This window comes from Siphateles boraxobius, unplaced genomic scaffold, assembly GCF_051911475.1.
Source record: "Siphateles boraxobius isolate OS27281-9 unplaced genomic scaffold, OSU_SipBor_1 172, whole genome shotgun sequence".
NCBI classification, from domain to species: Eukaryota; Metazoa; Chordata; class Actinopteri; order Cypriniformes; family Leuciscidae; genus Siphateles; species Siphateles boraxobius.
In genome coordinates this window covers 245,716-260,000 of record NW_027508780.1, presented here as the reverse complement: position 1 = coordinate 260,000, position 14,285 = coordinate 245,716, and the positions used below count along the sequence as shown (strand labels likewise).

The 14,285-nt window shown below is 47.5% G+C and overlaps 1 protein-coding gene across 5 annotated transcripts in view; it reads left to right on the top strand.

The window, feature by feature from the left end:
* pik3c2g (phosphatidylinositol-4-phosphate 3-kinase catalytic subunit type 2 gamma) overlaps window positions 1-14,285 on the top strand; it is a 57,219-nt gene that overhangs the window by 26,840 nt on the left and 16,094 nt on the right. For 4 of the 5 annotated variants that reach the window (XR_013204831.1, XM_077232508.1, XM_077232507.1 and 1 more), the window contains 2 exons: window positions 80-172; window positions 1,607-1,736. Coding sequence is in view for 4 of the 5 variants with exons in the window: in XM_077232508.1 (XP_077088623.1) it covers window positions 80-172; window positions 1,607-1,736 (223 nt within the window). In the remaining variant the exon portion in view is untranslated. The remainder of the gene's footprint in view (window positions 1-79; window positions 173-1,606; window positions 1,737-14,285) is intronic. The other variant, XM_077232509.1, reaches the window with a different exon arrangement.

Here is a 14,285-nt window from a genome sequence, read left to right as displayed (position 1 = left end):
AGATACGGAGGATCTGACAGTGTTAGTGATGTAGTGTTTGTTTTGTGTGAATCATAATAACCCTGTGTGTGTCTCTCAGGCTTTTAAGGTTTATAACTCAAACGCTGCTCCTGTGGAAGTGTCCTTCATCACCGCCGACCCGCTGGGACGAAACTACAGCGTCATCTGCAAGGTGCAGTCCAGCGGAGTGTGTGTGTGTGTGTGTGTGTGTGTGTGCTGCTGTTTCAGTCCGGCTGAGCGGTGTGTGTGTGTGTGTGTGTGTGTGTGTGTGTGTGTGTGTGTGTGTGTGTGCTGCTGTTTCAGTCCGGCTGAGCGGTGTGTGTGTGTGTGTGTGTGTGTGTGTGTGTGTGTGTGTGTGTGTGTGTGTGTGTGTGTGTGCTGCTGTTTCAGTCCGGCTGAGCAGAGTGTGTGTGTGTGTGTGTGTGTGCTGCTGTTTCAGTCCGGCTGAGCGGTGTGTGTGTGTGTGTGTGTGTGTGTGTGTGTGTGCTGCTGTTTTAGTCCGGCTGAGCGGTGTGTGTGTGTGTGTGTGTGTGTGTGTGTGTGTGTGTGTGTGTGTGCTGCTGTTTTAGTCCGGCTGAGCGGTGTGTGTGTGTGTGTGTGTGTGTGTGTGTGCTGCTGTTTCAGTCTGGCTGAGCGGAGTGTGTGTGTGTGTGTGTGTGTGTGTGCTGCTGTTTTAGTCCGGCTGAGCGGTGTGTGTGTGTGTGTGTGTGTGTGTGTGTGTGTGTGTGTGTGCTGCTGTTTTAGTCCGGCTGAGCGGTGTGTGTGTGTGTGTGTGTGTGTGCTGCTGTTTCAGTCCGGCTGAGCGGAGTGTGTGTGTGTGTGTGTGTGTGTGTGTGTGTGTGCTGCTGTTTCAGTCCGGCTGAGCGGAGTGTGTGTGTGTGTGTGTGTGTGTGTGTGTGTGTGTGTGTGTGTGTGTGTGTGTGCTGCTGCTGTTTCAGTCCGGCTGAGCGGAGTGTGTGTGTGTGTGTGTGTGTGTGTGTGCTGCTGTTTCAGTCCAGCTGAGCGGAGTGTGTGTGTGTGTGTGTGCTGCTGTTTCAGTCCGGCTGAGCGGAGTGTGTGTGTGTGTGTGTGCTGCTGTTTCAGTCCGGCTGAGCGGAGTGTGTGTGTGTGTGTGTGTGCTGCTGTTTCAGTCCGGCTGAGCGGAGTGAGTGTGTGTGTGTGTGTGTGTGTGTTCTCTTTTCAAGCTATGTTTTAGCAGTCCTAGGAAAATGACATGGTGTCACACAGTCTTCCGTGGTGTGTGTGTGTGTGTGTGTGTGTGTGTGTGTGTGTGTGTGTGTGTGTGTGTGTGTGTGTGTGTGTGTGTGTGTGTGTGTGTGTGTGTGTGTGTGTGTGTGTGTGTGTGTGTGTGTGTGTGTGTGTGTGTGTGTGTGTGTGTGTGTGTGTGTGCGTGTGCTGCTGTTTCAGTCCGGCTGAGCGGAGTGTGTGTGTGTGTGTGTGTGTGTTCTGTTGTTTCAGTCCGGCTGAGCGGAGTGTGTGTGTGTTCTGTTGTTTCAGTCCGGCTGAGCGGAGTGTGTGTGTGTTCTGTTGTTTCAGTACGGCTGAGCGGAGTGTGCGTGTGTGCTGCTGTTTCAGTCCGGCTGAGCGGAGTGTGTGTGTGTTTCAGAGCGGAGAGAACCTGCGGCAGGACATGCTGGTGCTGCAGATCGTGCGTCTCCTGGACCGCATGTGGAGGCTCGAGCGGCTGGACATGCGCATGGTCACATACAGATGCCTTTCTGCTGGCAGAGATCGAGGTCAGTGTGTGTGTGAGAGTGTGTGAGATCGAGGTCAGTTTGTTATAATCATACTGATGTATTACATCCTTTACTCAGTATATGGCATTAGTACTTTAGATTCTTGTCAGATATTTGATTGAGATCTGTGTTCAGTCGTGTTCAGTATTCAGAGTAAACCTGACTGAATCTGGCGAACACGCTGCGTCCGTTTCACTCCTTTGCTGCAGATTTACTCACACTCCAGTTATTTGTAGTATATTGAATATTAACAGTGTTCAGTAATCATGTATGATCTATTTCTGTCACATCTTTGTTTTAGTGAAAAGAATGGAAATTTGATTGAATCTTGGATTGAATTCTTGTTTTCAAACCTGGAGTTACAACAGCAATAATCATGAACTTTACATTAAATGACCTTTTATTGAATTAGATAGGCGATACATTGTTTTGATGTAGTTAAAGCGTGCCATATGAGTGTGTGAGTATGAGTGTGTGAGTATGAGTGTGTGAGTATGAGTGTGTGAGTATGAGTGTGAGTGTATGAACATGTGATTGTGTGTGTGAGTGAGAGAATAAATGTGTGTATGAGTGTGTGTGTGAGTGAGTATGAGTGTTCTGAGTATGAGTGTGTGTGTGTGGGGGGAGTATAAATGTGTGTGTGTGTGAGTGTGTATGAGTGTGTGTGGGGGGGGGGGGGGGGGAGTATAAATGTGTGTGAGTATGAGTGTGTGAGTATGAGTGTGTGAGTATGAGTGTGTGAGTATGAGTGTGTGAGTATGAGTGTGTGAGTATGAGTGTGTGAGTATGAGTGTGTGAGTATGAGTGTGTGAGTATGAGTGTGAGTGTATGAACATGTGATTGTGTGTGTGTATGTGTGTGTGTGTGTGTGTGTGAGTGAGAGTATAAATGTGTGTATGAGTGTGTGTGTGAGTGAGTATGAGTGTTCTGAGTATGAGTGTGTGTGTGTGGGGGGAGTATAAATGTGTGTGTGTGTGAGTGTGTATGAGTGTGTGTGGGGGGGGGGGGGAGTATAAATGTGTGTGTGAATGAGTGTGTGTATGAGTGTGTGAGTATGAATGTGTGTGTGTGTGTGTGTGTGTGTGTGTATGTGTATGAGTGTGTGTGGGGGGGGGGGAGTATAAATGTGTGTGTGAATGAGTGTATGTATGAGTGTGAGAGTATGAGTGTGTGAGAGTATGAGTGTGTGAGTATGAGTGTGTGTGTGTGGGGGGAGTATAAATGTGTGTGTGTGTGTGTGTGTGTGTATGTATGTGTGTGTGTGAGTATGAGTGTGTGTGTGTGTGTGTGTGTGTGAGTATGAGTAAGTGTGTGAGAGTGTTCTGAGTATGAGTTTGTGTGTGTGTGTGTGTTTGTGAGTATGAGTGTATGAGTGTGAGTGTGTGTGTGTGTGTGTGTGTGTGTGTGAGTATGAGTGTGTGAGAGTGTTCTGAGTATGAGTTTGTGTGTGTGTGTATGAGTGTATGAGTGTGTGTGTGTGTGTGTGTGTGTGTGTGTGTGTGTGTGTGTGTGTGTGAGTGAGTGAGTGTGTGAGAGTGTTCTGAGTATGAGTTAGTGTGTGTGTGTGTATGTGTGTGTGTGTGTGTGTGTGTGTGTGTGTGTGTGTGTGTGTGTGTGTGTGTGTGTGTGTGTGTGTGTATGAGTGTGTGTGAGTGAGTGAGTGTGTGAGAGTGTTCTGAGTATGAGTGCGTGAATATAAATATGAGTGTGTAGTGACTGTGACGTACATAATTCACCTTTGTGTTAAATGTAGTTCTAAACATTGTTGGGTGATAAATGCAGTACTTTGTTCTTAGCGTTTTTCCTCATAAATGTTCAGGGATCGTGGTTCCTTTAAATGTTCTGTATGGGTGATGACGTAGGACGCTTGTCAGCGCCATTTGTTTTCTGTTAGTTTTTTCATGGAAAATAAACGACACGTATTTGTGTGCTCAAAGTGAGAAGTTGTCTCTTGCAAGTTACTGCAATTTCCACACTGGTGACCCCGACATTAGTCTGCTGGACGTATCCAGTGACACAACAAGACCATGACTGCGAACGCTGTCACCCTCAAACTCCACGAATTCTGGGAATCGTCCGCATCGGCATGGTTCGCACAGACTGAAGCGCAGTTCGCGCTGCGTGAGATCACCGCGGATACAACAAAATACTACTACGTAGTGTCGGCTCTCGGTAATTCAACGGCATCCAGAGTGGTGAACAAATCCTCCGGAAAACGAGAAGTATGCAGCACTCAAAGCCCACCTGTTGAAAACGTTCGGACTGTCGGACGCTGAGAGAGCCGGCAGGCTTTTCTCCCTTCAAGGACTGGGTGACAGCAAACCTTCCGAGCTCATGGACCGCATGCTGGATCTTTTGGGAGAGCACAGACCCGATTTTCTGTTCATCCAGCTTTTCCTGCATCAGCTGCCTTCACAAGTGAGATCTGCATTAGCCAACACCACAATCACTGACTGTCGGAGACTGGCTGAAGAAGCTGATACATTTTTCCTGCAGAGTCACGGACATTGTGCGGACGCGCTTTTTTCCGCGCACATCGCTTTGGTGACACGTGACGACTCCACCTTCGTCGCGGCAACCACTTCTAGACGGCAGTTGTCTTCTAGCCCCCAACAACTTCCAGGCTTATGTTTCTACCATGCTAAGTTTGGAACCAAGGCTAACAAATGTCGCTCACCATGCAGTTTCCGCAGGTCGGGAAACGCCGGGGCCGGCGCTCAGTAGTGGCCATGAGCGTCGGCCGCGTAGGCAGGCTGCTTTTCATCCACGACAGCATCTCTGGACGGCGTTTTCTGTGCGGCACAGAGGAGCGTCCTGCCTGCATCCCGTTTGGACATGGTGACCGACAGCCACGGCCCTCCTATGGAAGCTGCCAATGGTAGCCCCATCCGCACGTATGGAACGAGGTACATCAAATTGAGTTTAGGAGGACAGCACTTCGGCTGGAACTTTGTTACTGCAAAGGTTGCCGTTCCCCTCCTCTGCGCTGATTTTTTGTGTGCACATGGACTGTTGGTGGATGTAAAGAATCGCCGTCTGATTGACGCTGTCACGTTTTGCTCTTATACATGCACGCTCAGCGGGACCGACTCCATACGGCTGTCTAGCATGGTTTCAGCTTCTGATGATTTCCACTGTCTGCTTGCCAGTTTCCCAGCGCTCACTCAGCCCACTTTCTCTGCATCTGCCGTGAAGCATGGTGTGGAGCACCATCTCGCCACCACTGGTCCACCCGTCTACGCCCGCGCTCGGCGCCTCGACCCAACCAAGCTTGCCGTTGCAAAGGCTGAGTTTGCGAACATGGAACGCCTGGGAATAGTTCGCCGATCCGACAGCCCGTGGGCATCGCCCCTCCACACGTCCCCAAACCTGGTGGCGGCTGGCGCCCGTGTGGCGACTACCGGCGGCTTAATGAGGCAACGGCGCCTGACCGATACCCAGTCCCGAATATACAGGATTTTTCAGCACACCTGTCTGGCAAGGTGATTTTTTCCAAGGTGGACCTTGTTCGTGGATATCATCAGGTGCCGGTACATCCACTGGACATCCCCAAAATGGCAGTGATCACGCCGTTTGGTCTGTTTGAGTTCCTGCGCATGCTGTTCGGCCTTAAAAACGCCGCCCAAACTTTTCAACGCCTCATGGACTCTGTTTTGCGGGACCTGCCTTTTCTTTTCGTGTACTTGGATGACATTCTAGTAGCGAGCACGTCCAAGTCTCAGCACCTTAGCCAACATGGATTGATTGTCAACCCCGCCAAGTGCCAGTTCGGCCTCTCCACCATTGACTTCCTTGGACACAGAGTCACTAAGGACGGGGCGTTCCCTCTCCCATCAAAGGTGGAGGCAGTCACACATTTCCCACGCCCGCTCACTGTCAAATCCCTGCAGGAGTTCCTCGGCATGGTGAATTTTTACCACCGCTTCATCCCTCGAGCTGCTCTGCTCATGCGGCCTTTGCACAAGGCCTTGAAAGGTAAACCACAGCACGTGGTGGACTGGACTGAGATTAGAGACAGGGCTTTTGCCACCACTAAGGCAGCCCTAGCGAACGCCACCATGCTGGCGCATCCTTCTCCAACAGCCTCCATCGCCATCACCTCGAATGCCTCAGACTATGCTGTCGGTGCTGTCTACGAGCAGTGGGTAGGTGGTGCCTGGCAGCCGCTGGCTTTCTTTAGCCGTCAGCTGCGCCCATGTGAGCGGAAGTACAGCACTTTCGACCGGGAGCTGCTGGGTCTCTACCTCGCCATCCGACACTTTCGTTCCCTGCTGGAAGGCCGACGGACCACAAGCCGTTGACTTTTGCCATGGCCAAGGTGGCTGAACCGTGGTCCGCCCGCCAGCAACGTCGTCTGTCCTACATTTCAGAGTTCACCACGGACTTGCAGCACGTTGCTGGTAAGACCAACCACGTGGCTGACTGCCTATCACGGGCTGTGGTGGGGGCAGTCCACCTGGGCTTGGATTACAACCGCATGGCGGCCACTCAGGCCACAGACCCGGACGTGCAACTCCTGAGGACCTCGACAACAGGTCTGCAGATCGAGGATGTAGTTTTTGGCGATGCCGGCACCACACTCCTGTGTGACATTTCCACAGGGAGTCCTCGGCCAGTCGTTCCCTCGGGATAGAGAGACGACAAGTTTTTGACGCCATCCATGGTCTCTCCCACCCAGGTTCGAAAGCGTCACAGAGACTGGTTGCAGCTAAGTTTGTTTGGCACGGCCTCAAGAAGGACGTTAGGGATTGGGCTAACATCTGTGTTGAGTGCCAACGGGCCAAAGTCCACCGCCACACTTAAGCCCCGTTAGGTTTGTTCCAGGTTCCGGAGAGACATTTTGACCATGTAAACGTGGACCTGGTCGGTCCTCTGCCCTCCTCTCACGGTTTCATATATATGTTCACCATGGTTGACAGGACCACCCGCTGGCCCGAGGTTGTGCCTTTGACGTCAATAGCGTCTGTTGAGATGACACGGGCATTTATTGGCACCTGGGTTGCCCGTTTTGGCACTCCTTCGGACATTTCCTCTGACCGAGGCGCGCAGTTCACGTCTGAGCTGTGGGACGCTGTCGCACAGAGCCTCGGAGTGAAACTCCACCGCACGACCGCATATCACCTGCAGGCTAACGGACTCTGTGAACGTTTTCATAGGTCAATGAAGACTGCCCTGCGTGCCAGCCTCAAAGACAGCAACTGGGTCGACCAGCTCCCATGGGTGTTGCTGGGCATAAGGACTGCAGCAAAGGAGGACCTTCAGTCCTCATCCGTGGAGCTTGTTTATGGACAGCCACTGCGGGTACCGGGGGAGTTTGTCCCTAGTGCCAGGGTTCCCTGGTCTGCTACTTTCCAGCGGTCTACTCTACTGGACAATGCAAGGCTTTTCGCACCTGTTCCTACTTCACGTCACGGCCTCCCTCAGTCACACATCCCCGCAGGACTTCAGACGGCTGACTACGTTTTCATTCGCCACGATGCCCACAGGGGACCGCTACGTCCGCCCTATGAGTGCCCATTCCGGGTGCTGGAGACGGGGGAAAAACATTTTGTGGTGGACAGAGGCGGCAAATCGGAGCGACTTTCTATCGACCGCCTCAAACCGGCTCATTTGGACGTGGCAAGGCCCATCGACCTGGCCCAGCCCCCACGCCGCGGACGGCCTTCTGCTCTGCCTCCACCCCTTGCTGCTAAACCTCCTACACTCCATGCCCCACACCCGGGTCATGACGGGACACCGGCTGCGGTGAGGTCTCCTCAACCTCCAGTACAGCGCAGCCGTTGTGGTCGGTTGATACGCCCACCTCCCCGTTGACAGTTTGGTTCTTCGGATACGGTGAATTCTGGGGGACGTGTGTAGTGACTGTGACATACATAATTCACCTTCGTGTTAAATGTAGTTCTAAACATTGTTGGGTGATAAATGCAGTACTTTGTTCTTAGCGTTTTTCCTCATAAATGTTCAGGGATCGTGGTCCCTTTAAATGTTCTGTATGGGTGATGACGTAGGACGCTTGTCAGCGCCATTTGTTTTCTGTTAGTTTTTTCATGGAAAATAAACGACACACATTTGTGTGCTCAAAGTGAGAAGTTGTCTCTTGCAAGTTACTGCAATTTCCACAAGTGCGTGTATAAATATGAGTGTTGTGTGTGTGTGTGTGTGTGTGTGTGTGTGTGTGTGTGTGTGTGTGTGTGTGTGTGTGTGTATAAATTTGAGTGTGAGTGAGTATTAGTGTTCTGAGTACGAATGTGAGAGTACGAATGTGAGAGTACGAATGTGAGAGTACGAATGTGAGAGTACGAATGTGAGAGTACGAATGTGAGAGTACGAATGTGAGAGTACGAATGTGAGAGTACGAGTGCGTGAGTATAAATATGAGTGTGTGTATAAATATGAGTGTGTCCGTGAATATGAGTGTTCTGAGTGTTTGTGTGTGAGCATAAATATTAGTGTGAGTATGAGTGTTCTGAGTATGAGTCCGTGCGTTTGCTGAATATGAGTATGTGAGTGTGTGTGAGAGAGAGTATAAATGTGAGTGAGTATGAGTGTTCTGAGTATGAGTTTAAGTGTGAGTATGAGTGTGTGTAAGTTTGTGAGTGTGAGTATGAGTTCTGATTATGAGTATGAGTGCGTGAGTATAAATATGTGTGAGCATGAGTTTGAGTGTTCTGAGTTATGAGTTTGTGTGGGGGGGAGGGGGGTGTATGAGTGTTCTGAGTATGAGAGTGTGTGTGCGTGTGAGAGTATAAATATGAGTGTGAGTGCATGAGTATGAGAGTGTGCGTGAGTATAAGTACAAGAGTAAGAGTATAAGAATGTGGGGGTGTGAGTGTGAGAGAGAGAGTATGAATATGAGTGAGTATGAGTCCACGTACATCCACTACATGATGCACACACGCGCATTTGCACACACACGCAAGGTCTCTCACTCTTTCCCTCTCTGTCATGCGCGCTTCACGGTTTGGAGCTCGCAAGCTCTAGATTCCGGGAGATTTGAACTAATTTGCGGGCATCAGGGAGCCGCTATCAATATGCGAGAGACTCCCGGAACTTCTGGGAGACTTGGGATGTCTGCATAAAATGTTAAGCTAATTAAATTTACAAAAGTTCAGTGAGTGATTTTCTTTTTCTTTTGTTTTTTAAACAACATTAATGGTGGCAGCGAGTATAGGTTGTCAATGCACTGATTCAATAGACGTAGGCCTACTGTTTTTCTTTCTCAACCGTTTAAGACAAAACCGACTGTTTACGGGGATATTTGAACTTGAAAAATGTGTGTACTGATGTCTTTCCATGGTTGAAACAACAATTCTTCTGATGTTTATTCATGTTTATTTGATACTATAAATTAACTAGAAGGATAATTGTGAGATATAATTCTGTGAAGGCCTATTTGTCTGTGCACTATGTGAGAGGCGGCTCTTTGGGCTTTTTTGTAGAGTGCAGCTCATAAAACAGCGCGCATGCAGAAGTGTTCTCTTTCGTCTTGCGCTTAAAGAATGCTATCAAAAAGAATGGATTTTCTATTCCTAATCCTACTAACTATTAGCCTATAAAAAATATTTCATTCATGTTATTGCATGTGAATAAATGTGTGTATAACTAGGGCTATGTGAAATACTGTATGTCATTTATTGATATTGGCGATTATCGTCCGGAAACAAACTGTTAAAATCCACATCGTGATACTTGCGAGACATTGTCGATATACGATAATATCGTCATATCGCCCAGCCCTAGAGTGTATGAGTATAAGTGTGTGATTGTGAGTTTGTGAGTATGAGTATAAAGAGTATGAGTGTGTGAGTGTGTGATTATGAGTATGAGTGTGTACATTTGTGTGTGTATGAGTGTTATGAGTATGAGTGTTCTGATTATGAGTATGAGTGTGTGAGTATAAATATGAGTGTGAGTATAAATATGTGTGAGTTTGAGTGTTCTGAGTATGAGTGTGTGATTGAGTGTGTGTGAGTATGAGTTTTCTGAGTATGAGTGTAAGTATGAGTGTGTGAGTATAAGTGTGTGTGTGTGTGTATAAATATGTGAGTGCGAGTGAGTATGAGTGTGTGAGTGTATGAGTGTGTGAGTATAAGTGTGGGTGTATAAATATGTGAGTGTGAGTGAGTATGAGTGTGTGAGTATAAGTGTGGGTGTATAAATATGTGAGTGTGAGTGAGTATGAGTGTGTGAGTATAAGTGTGGGTGTATAAATATGTGAGTGCGAGTGAGTATGAGTGTGTGAGTGTATGAGTGTGTGAGTATAAGTGTGGGTGTATAAATAAGTGAGTGCGAGTGAGTATGAGTGTGTGAGTATAAGTGTGGGTGTATAAATATGTGAGTGTGAGTGAGTATGAGTGTTCTGTGTGTGTGTGTGTGTGTGTGTGTGTGTGTGTGTGTGTGTGTGTGTGTGTGTGTGTGTGTGTGTGTAAGAGTATAAATATTAGTGTGTAAGTGTGAGTATAAGTGTGTGATTGTGAGTGAGTATAAGTACAAGAATATGAGTGTTCTGATTATGAGTATGATAGTGAGTGTGTGATTGTGAGTGTTCTGAGTGTGAGTGTTCTGAGTGTTCTGAGTATGAGTGTTCTGAGTATGAGTATGAGTATGAGTGTTCTGGGTGTCAGTGTTCTGAGTATGAGTGTTGTGAGTGTGAGTGTTGTGAGTGTGAGTGTTCTGAGTATGAGTGTTCTGAGTGTCAGTGTTCTGAGTGTCAGTGTTCTGAGTGTCAGTGTTCTGAGTGTGAGTGTTCCGAGTGTGAGTGTTCCGAGTGTGAGTGTTCCGAGTGTGAGTGTTCCGAGTGTGAGTGTTCCGAGTGTGAGTGTTCCGAGTGTGAGTGTTCCGAGTGTGAGTGTTCCGAGTGTGAGTGTTCCGAGTGTGAGTGTTCTGAGTGAGTGTTCTGAGTGTGAGTGTTCTGAGTGAGTGTTCTGAGTGTGAGTGTTCTGAGTGTGAGTGTTCTGAGTGTCAGTGTTCTGAGTGTGAGTGTTCTGAGTGTCAGTGTTCTGAGTGTCAGTGTTCTGAGTGTCAGTGTTCTGAGTGTCAGTGTTCTGAGTGTGAATGTTCTGAGTGTGAGTGTTCTGAGTATGAGTGTTCTGAGTGTCAGTGTTCTGAGTGTCAGTGTTCTGAGTGTCAGTGTTCTGAGTGTGAGTGTTCTGAGTGTGAGTGTTCTGAGTGTGAGTGTTCTGAGTGTGAGTGTTCCGAGTGTGAGTGTTCTGAGTGAGTGTTCTGAGTGAGTGTTCTGAGTGTGAGTGTTCTGAGTGTGAGTGTTCTGAGTGTGAGTGTTCTGAGTATGAGTGTTCTGAGTGAGTGTTCTGAGTGTGAGTGTTCTGAGTGTGAGTGTTCTGAGTGAGTGTTCTGAGAGTGAGTGTTCTGAGTGTGAGTGTTCTGAGTGTGAGTGTTCTGAGTGTGAGTGTTCTGAGTGAGTGTTCTGAGTGAGTGTTCTGAGTGAGTGTTCTGAGTGAGTGTTCTGAGTGTGAGTGTTCTGAGTGTGAGTGTTCTGAGCTAGTGTTCTGAGTGAGTGTTCTAAGTGTGAGTGTTCTGAGTGTGAGTGTTCTGAGTGTGAGTGTTCTGAGTGTGAGTGTTCTGAGTGTGAGTGTTCTGAGTGTGAGTGTTCTGAGTATGAGTGTTCTGAGTGTGAGTGTTCTGAGTGTGATTGTTCTGAGTGTTCTGAGTGAGAGTGTTCTGAGTGTTCTGAGTGTGAGTGTTCTGAGTGTGAGTGTTCTGAGTGTGTGTTCTGAGTGTGAGTGTTCTGAGTGTGTGTTCTGAGTTAGTGTTCTGAGTGTGAGTGTTCTGAGTGTGATTTTTTCTGAGTGTGAGTTTTCTGAGTGTGAGTTTTCTGAGTGTGAGTGTTCTGAGTGTGAGTTTTCTGAGTGAGTGTTCTGAGTGAGTGTTCTGAGTGAGTGTTCTAAGTGTGAGTGTTCTGAGTGTGAGTGTTCTGAGTGTGAGTGTTCTGAGCTAGTGTTCTGAGTGAGTGTTCTAAGTGTGAGTGTTCTGAGTGTGAGTGTTCTGAGTGTGAGTGTTCTGAGTGTGAGTGTTCTGAGTGTGAGTGTTCTGAGTGTGAGTGTTCTGAGTATGAGTGTTCTGAGTGTGAGTGTTCTGAGTGTGATTGTTCTGAGTGTTCTGAGTGAGAGTGTTCTGAGTGTTCTGAGTGTGAGTGTTCTGAGTGTGAGTGTTCTGAGTGTGAGTGTTCTGAGTGTGTGTTCTGAGTGTGTGTGTTCTGAGTTAGTGTTCTGAGTGTGAGTGTTCTGAGTGTGATTTTTTTCTGAGTGTGAGTTTTCTGAGTGTGAGTTTTCTGAGTGTGAGTGTTCTGAGTGTGAGTTTTCTGAGTGAGTGTTCTGAGTTAGTGTTCTGAGTGAGTGTTCTAAGTGTGAGTTTTCTGAGTGAGTGTTCTGAGTGAGTTTTCTGAGTGTGAGTTTTCTGAGTGTTCTGAGTGAGTGTTCTGAGTGTGAGTTTTCTGAGTGAGTGTTCTGAGTGAGTTTTCTGAGTGTGAGTTTTCTGAGTGTGAGTGTTCTGAGTGAGTGTTCTGAGTGAGTGTTCTGAGTGAGTGTTCTGAGTGTGAGTGTTCTGAGTGTGAGTGTTCTGAGTGTTCTGAGTGAGTGTTCTGAGTGTGAGTTTTCTGAGTGAGTGTTCTGAGTGAGTTTTCTGAGTGTGAGTTTTCTGAGTGTGAGTGTTCTGAGTGAGTGTTCTGAGTGAGTGTTCTGAGTGAGTGTTCTGAGTGAGTGTTCTGAGTGTGAGTGTTCTGAGTGTGAGTTTTCTGAGTGTGAGTTTTCTGAGTGTGAGTTTTCTGAGTGTGAGTGTTCTGAGTGTGAGTGTTCTGAGTGTGAGTGTTCTGAGTGAGTGTTCTGAGTTAGTGTTCTGAGTGAGTGTTCTAAGTGTGAGTGTTCTGAGTGTGAGTGTTCTGAGTGTGAGTGTTCTGAGTGAGTGTTCTGAGTGAGTGTTCTGAGTGAGTGTTCTGAGTGAGTGTTCTGAGTGTGAGTGTTCTGAGTGTGAGTTTTCTGAGTGTGAGTTTTCTGAGTGTGAGTTTTCTGAGTGTGAGTGTTCTGAGTGTGAGTGTTCTGAGTGTGAGTGTTCTGAGTGAGTGTTCTGAGTTAGTGTTCTGAGTGAGTGTTCTAAGTGTGAGTGTTCTGAGTGTGAGTGTTCTGAGTGTGAGTGTTCTGAGTGTGAGTGTTCTGAGTGTGAGTGTTCTGAGTGTGAGTTTTCTGAGTGTGAGTGTTCTGAGTGTGAGTTTTCTGAGTGAGTGTTCTGAGTTAGTGTTCTGAGTGAGTGTTCTGAGTGTGAGTGTTCTGAGTATGAGTGTTCTGAGTGAGTGTTCTGAGTGAGTGTTCTGAGTGAGTGTTCTGAGTGTGAGTGTTCTGAGTGTGAGTGTTCTGAGTATGAGTGTTCTGAGTGTGAGTGTTCTGAGTGTGATTGTTCTGAGTGTTCTGAGTGAGAGTGTTCTGAGTGTTCTGAGTGTGAGTGTTCTGAGTGTGAGTGTTCTGAGTGTGAGTGTTCTGAGTGTGAGTGTTCTGAGTGTGAGTGTTCTGAGTGTGAGTGTTCTGAGTGTGTGTTCTGAGTGTGAGTGTTCTGAGTGTGTGTTCTGAGTTAGTGTTCTGAGTGTGAGTGTTCTGAGTGTGATTTTTTCTGAGTGTGAGTTTTCTGAGTGTGAGTTTTCTGAGTGTGAGTGTTCTGAGTGTGAGTTTTCTGAGTGAGTGTTCTGAGTTAGTGTTCTGAGTGAGTGTTCTAAGTGTGAGTTTTCTGAGTGAGTGTTCTGAGTGAGTTTTCTGAGTGTGAGTTTTCTGAGTGTTCTGAGTGAGTGTTCTGAGTGTGAGTTTTCTGAGTGAGTGTTCTGAGTGAGTTTTCTGAGTGTGAGTTTTCTGAGTGTGAGTGTTCTGAGTGAGTGTTCTGAGTGAGTGTTCTGAGTGAGTGTTCTGAGTGAGTGTTCTGAGTGTGAGTGTTCTGAGTGTGAGTGTTCTGAGTGTTCTGAGTGAGTGTTCTGAGTGTGAGTTTTCTGAGTGAGTGTTCTGAGTGAGTTTTCTGAGTGTGAGTTTTCTGAGTGTGAGTGTTCTGAGTGAGTGTTCTGAGTGAGTGTTCTGAGTGAGTGTTCTGAGTGAGTGTTCTGAGTGTGAGTGTTCTGAGTGTGAGTGTTCTGAGTGTGAGTTTTCTGAGTGTGAGTTTTCTGAGTGTGAGTGTTCTGAGTGTGAGTGTTCTGAGTGTGAGTGTTCTGAGTGAGTGTTCTGAGTTAGTGTTCTGAGTGAGTGTTCTAAGTGTGAGTGTTCTGAGTGTGAGTGTTCTGAGTGTGAGTGTTCTGAGTGTGAGTGTTCTGAGTGTGAGTGTTCTGAGTGTGAGTTTTCTGAGTGTGAGTGTTCTGAGTGTGAGTTTTCTGAGTGAGTGTTCTGAGTTAGTGTTCTGAGTGAGTGTTCTGAGTGTGAGTGTTCTGAGTATGAGTGTTCTGAGTGAGTGTTCTGAGTGAGTGTTCTGAGTGTGAGTTTTCTGAGTGAGTGTTCTGAGTGAGTTTTCTGAGTGTGAGTTTTCTGAGTGTGAGTGTTCTGAGTGTGAGTGTTCTGAGTGTGAGTG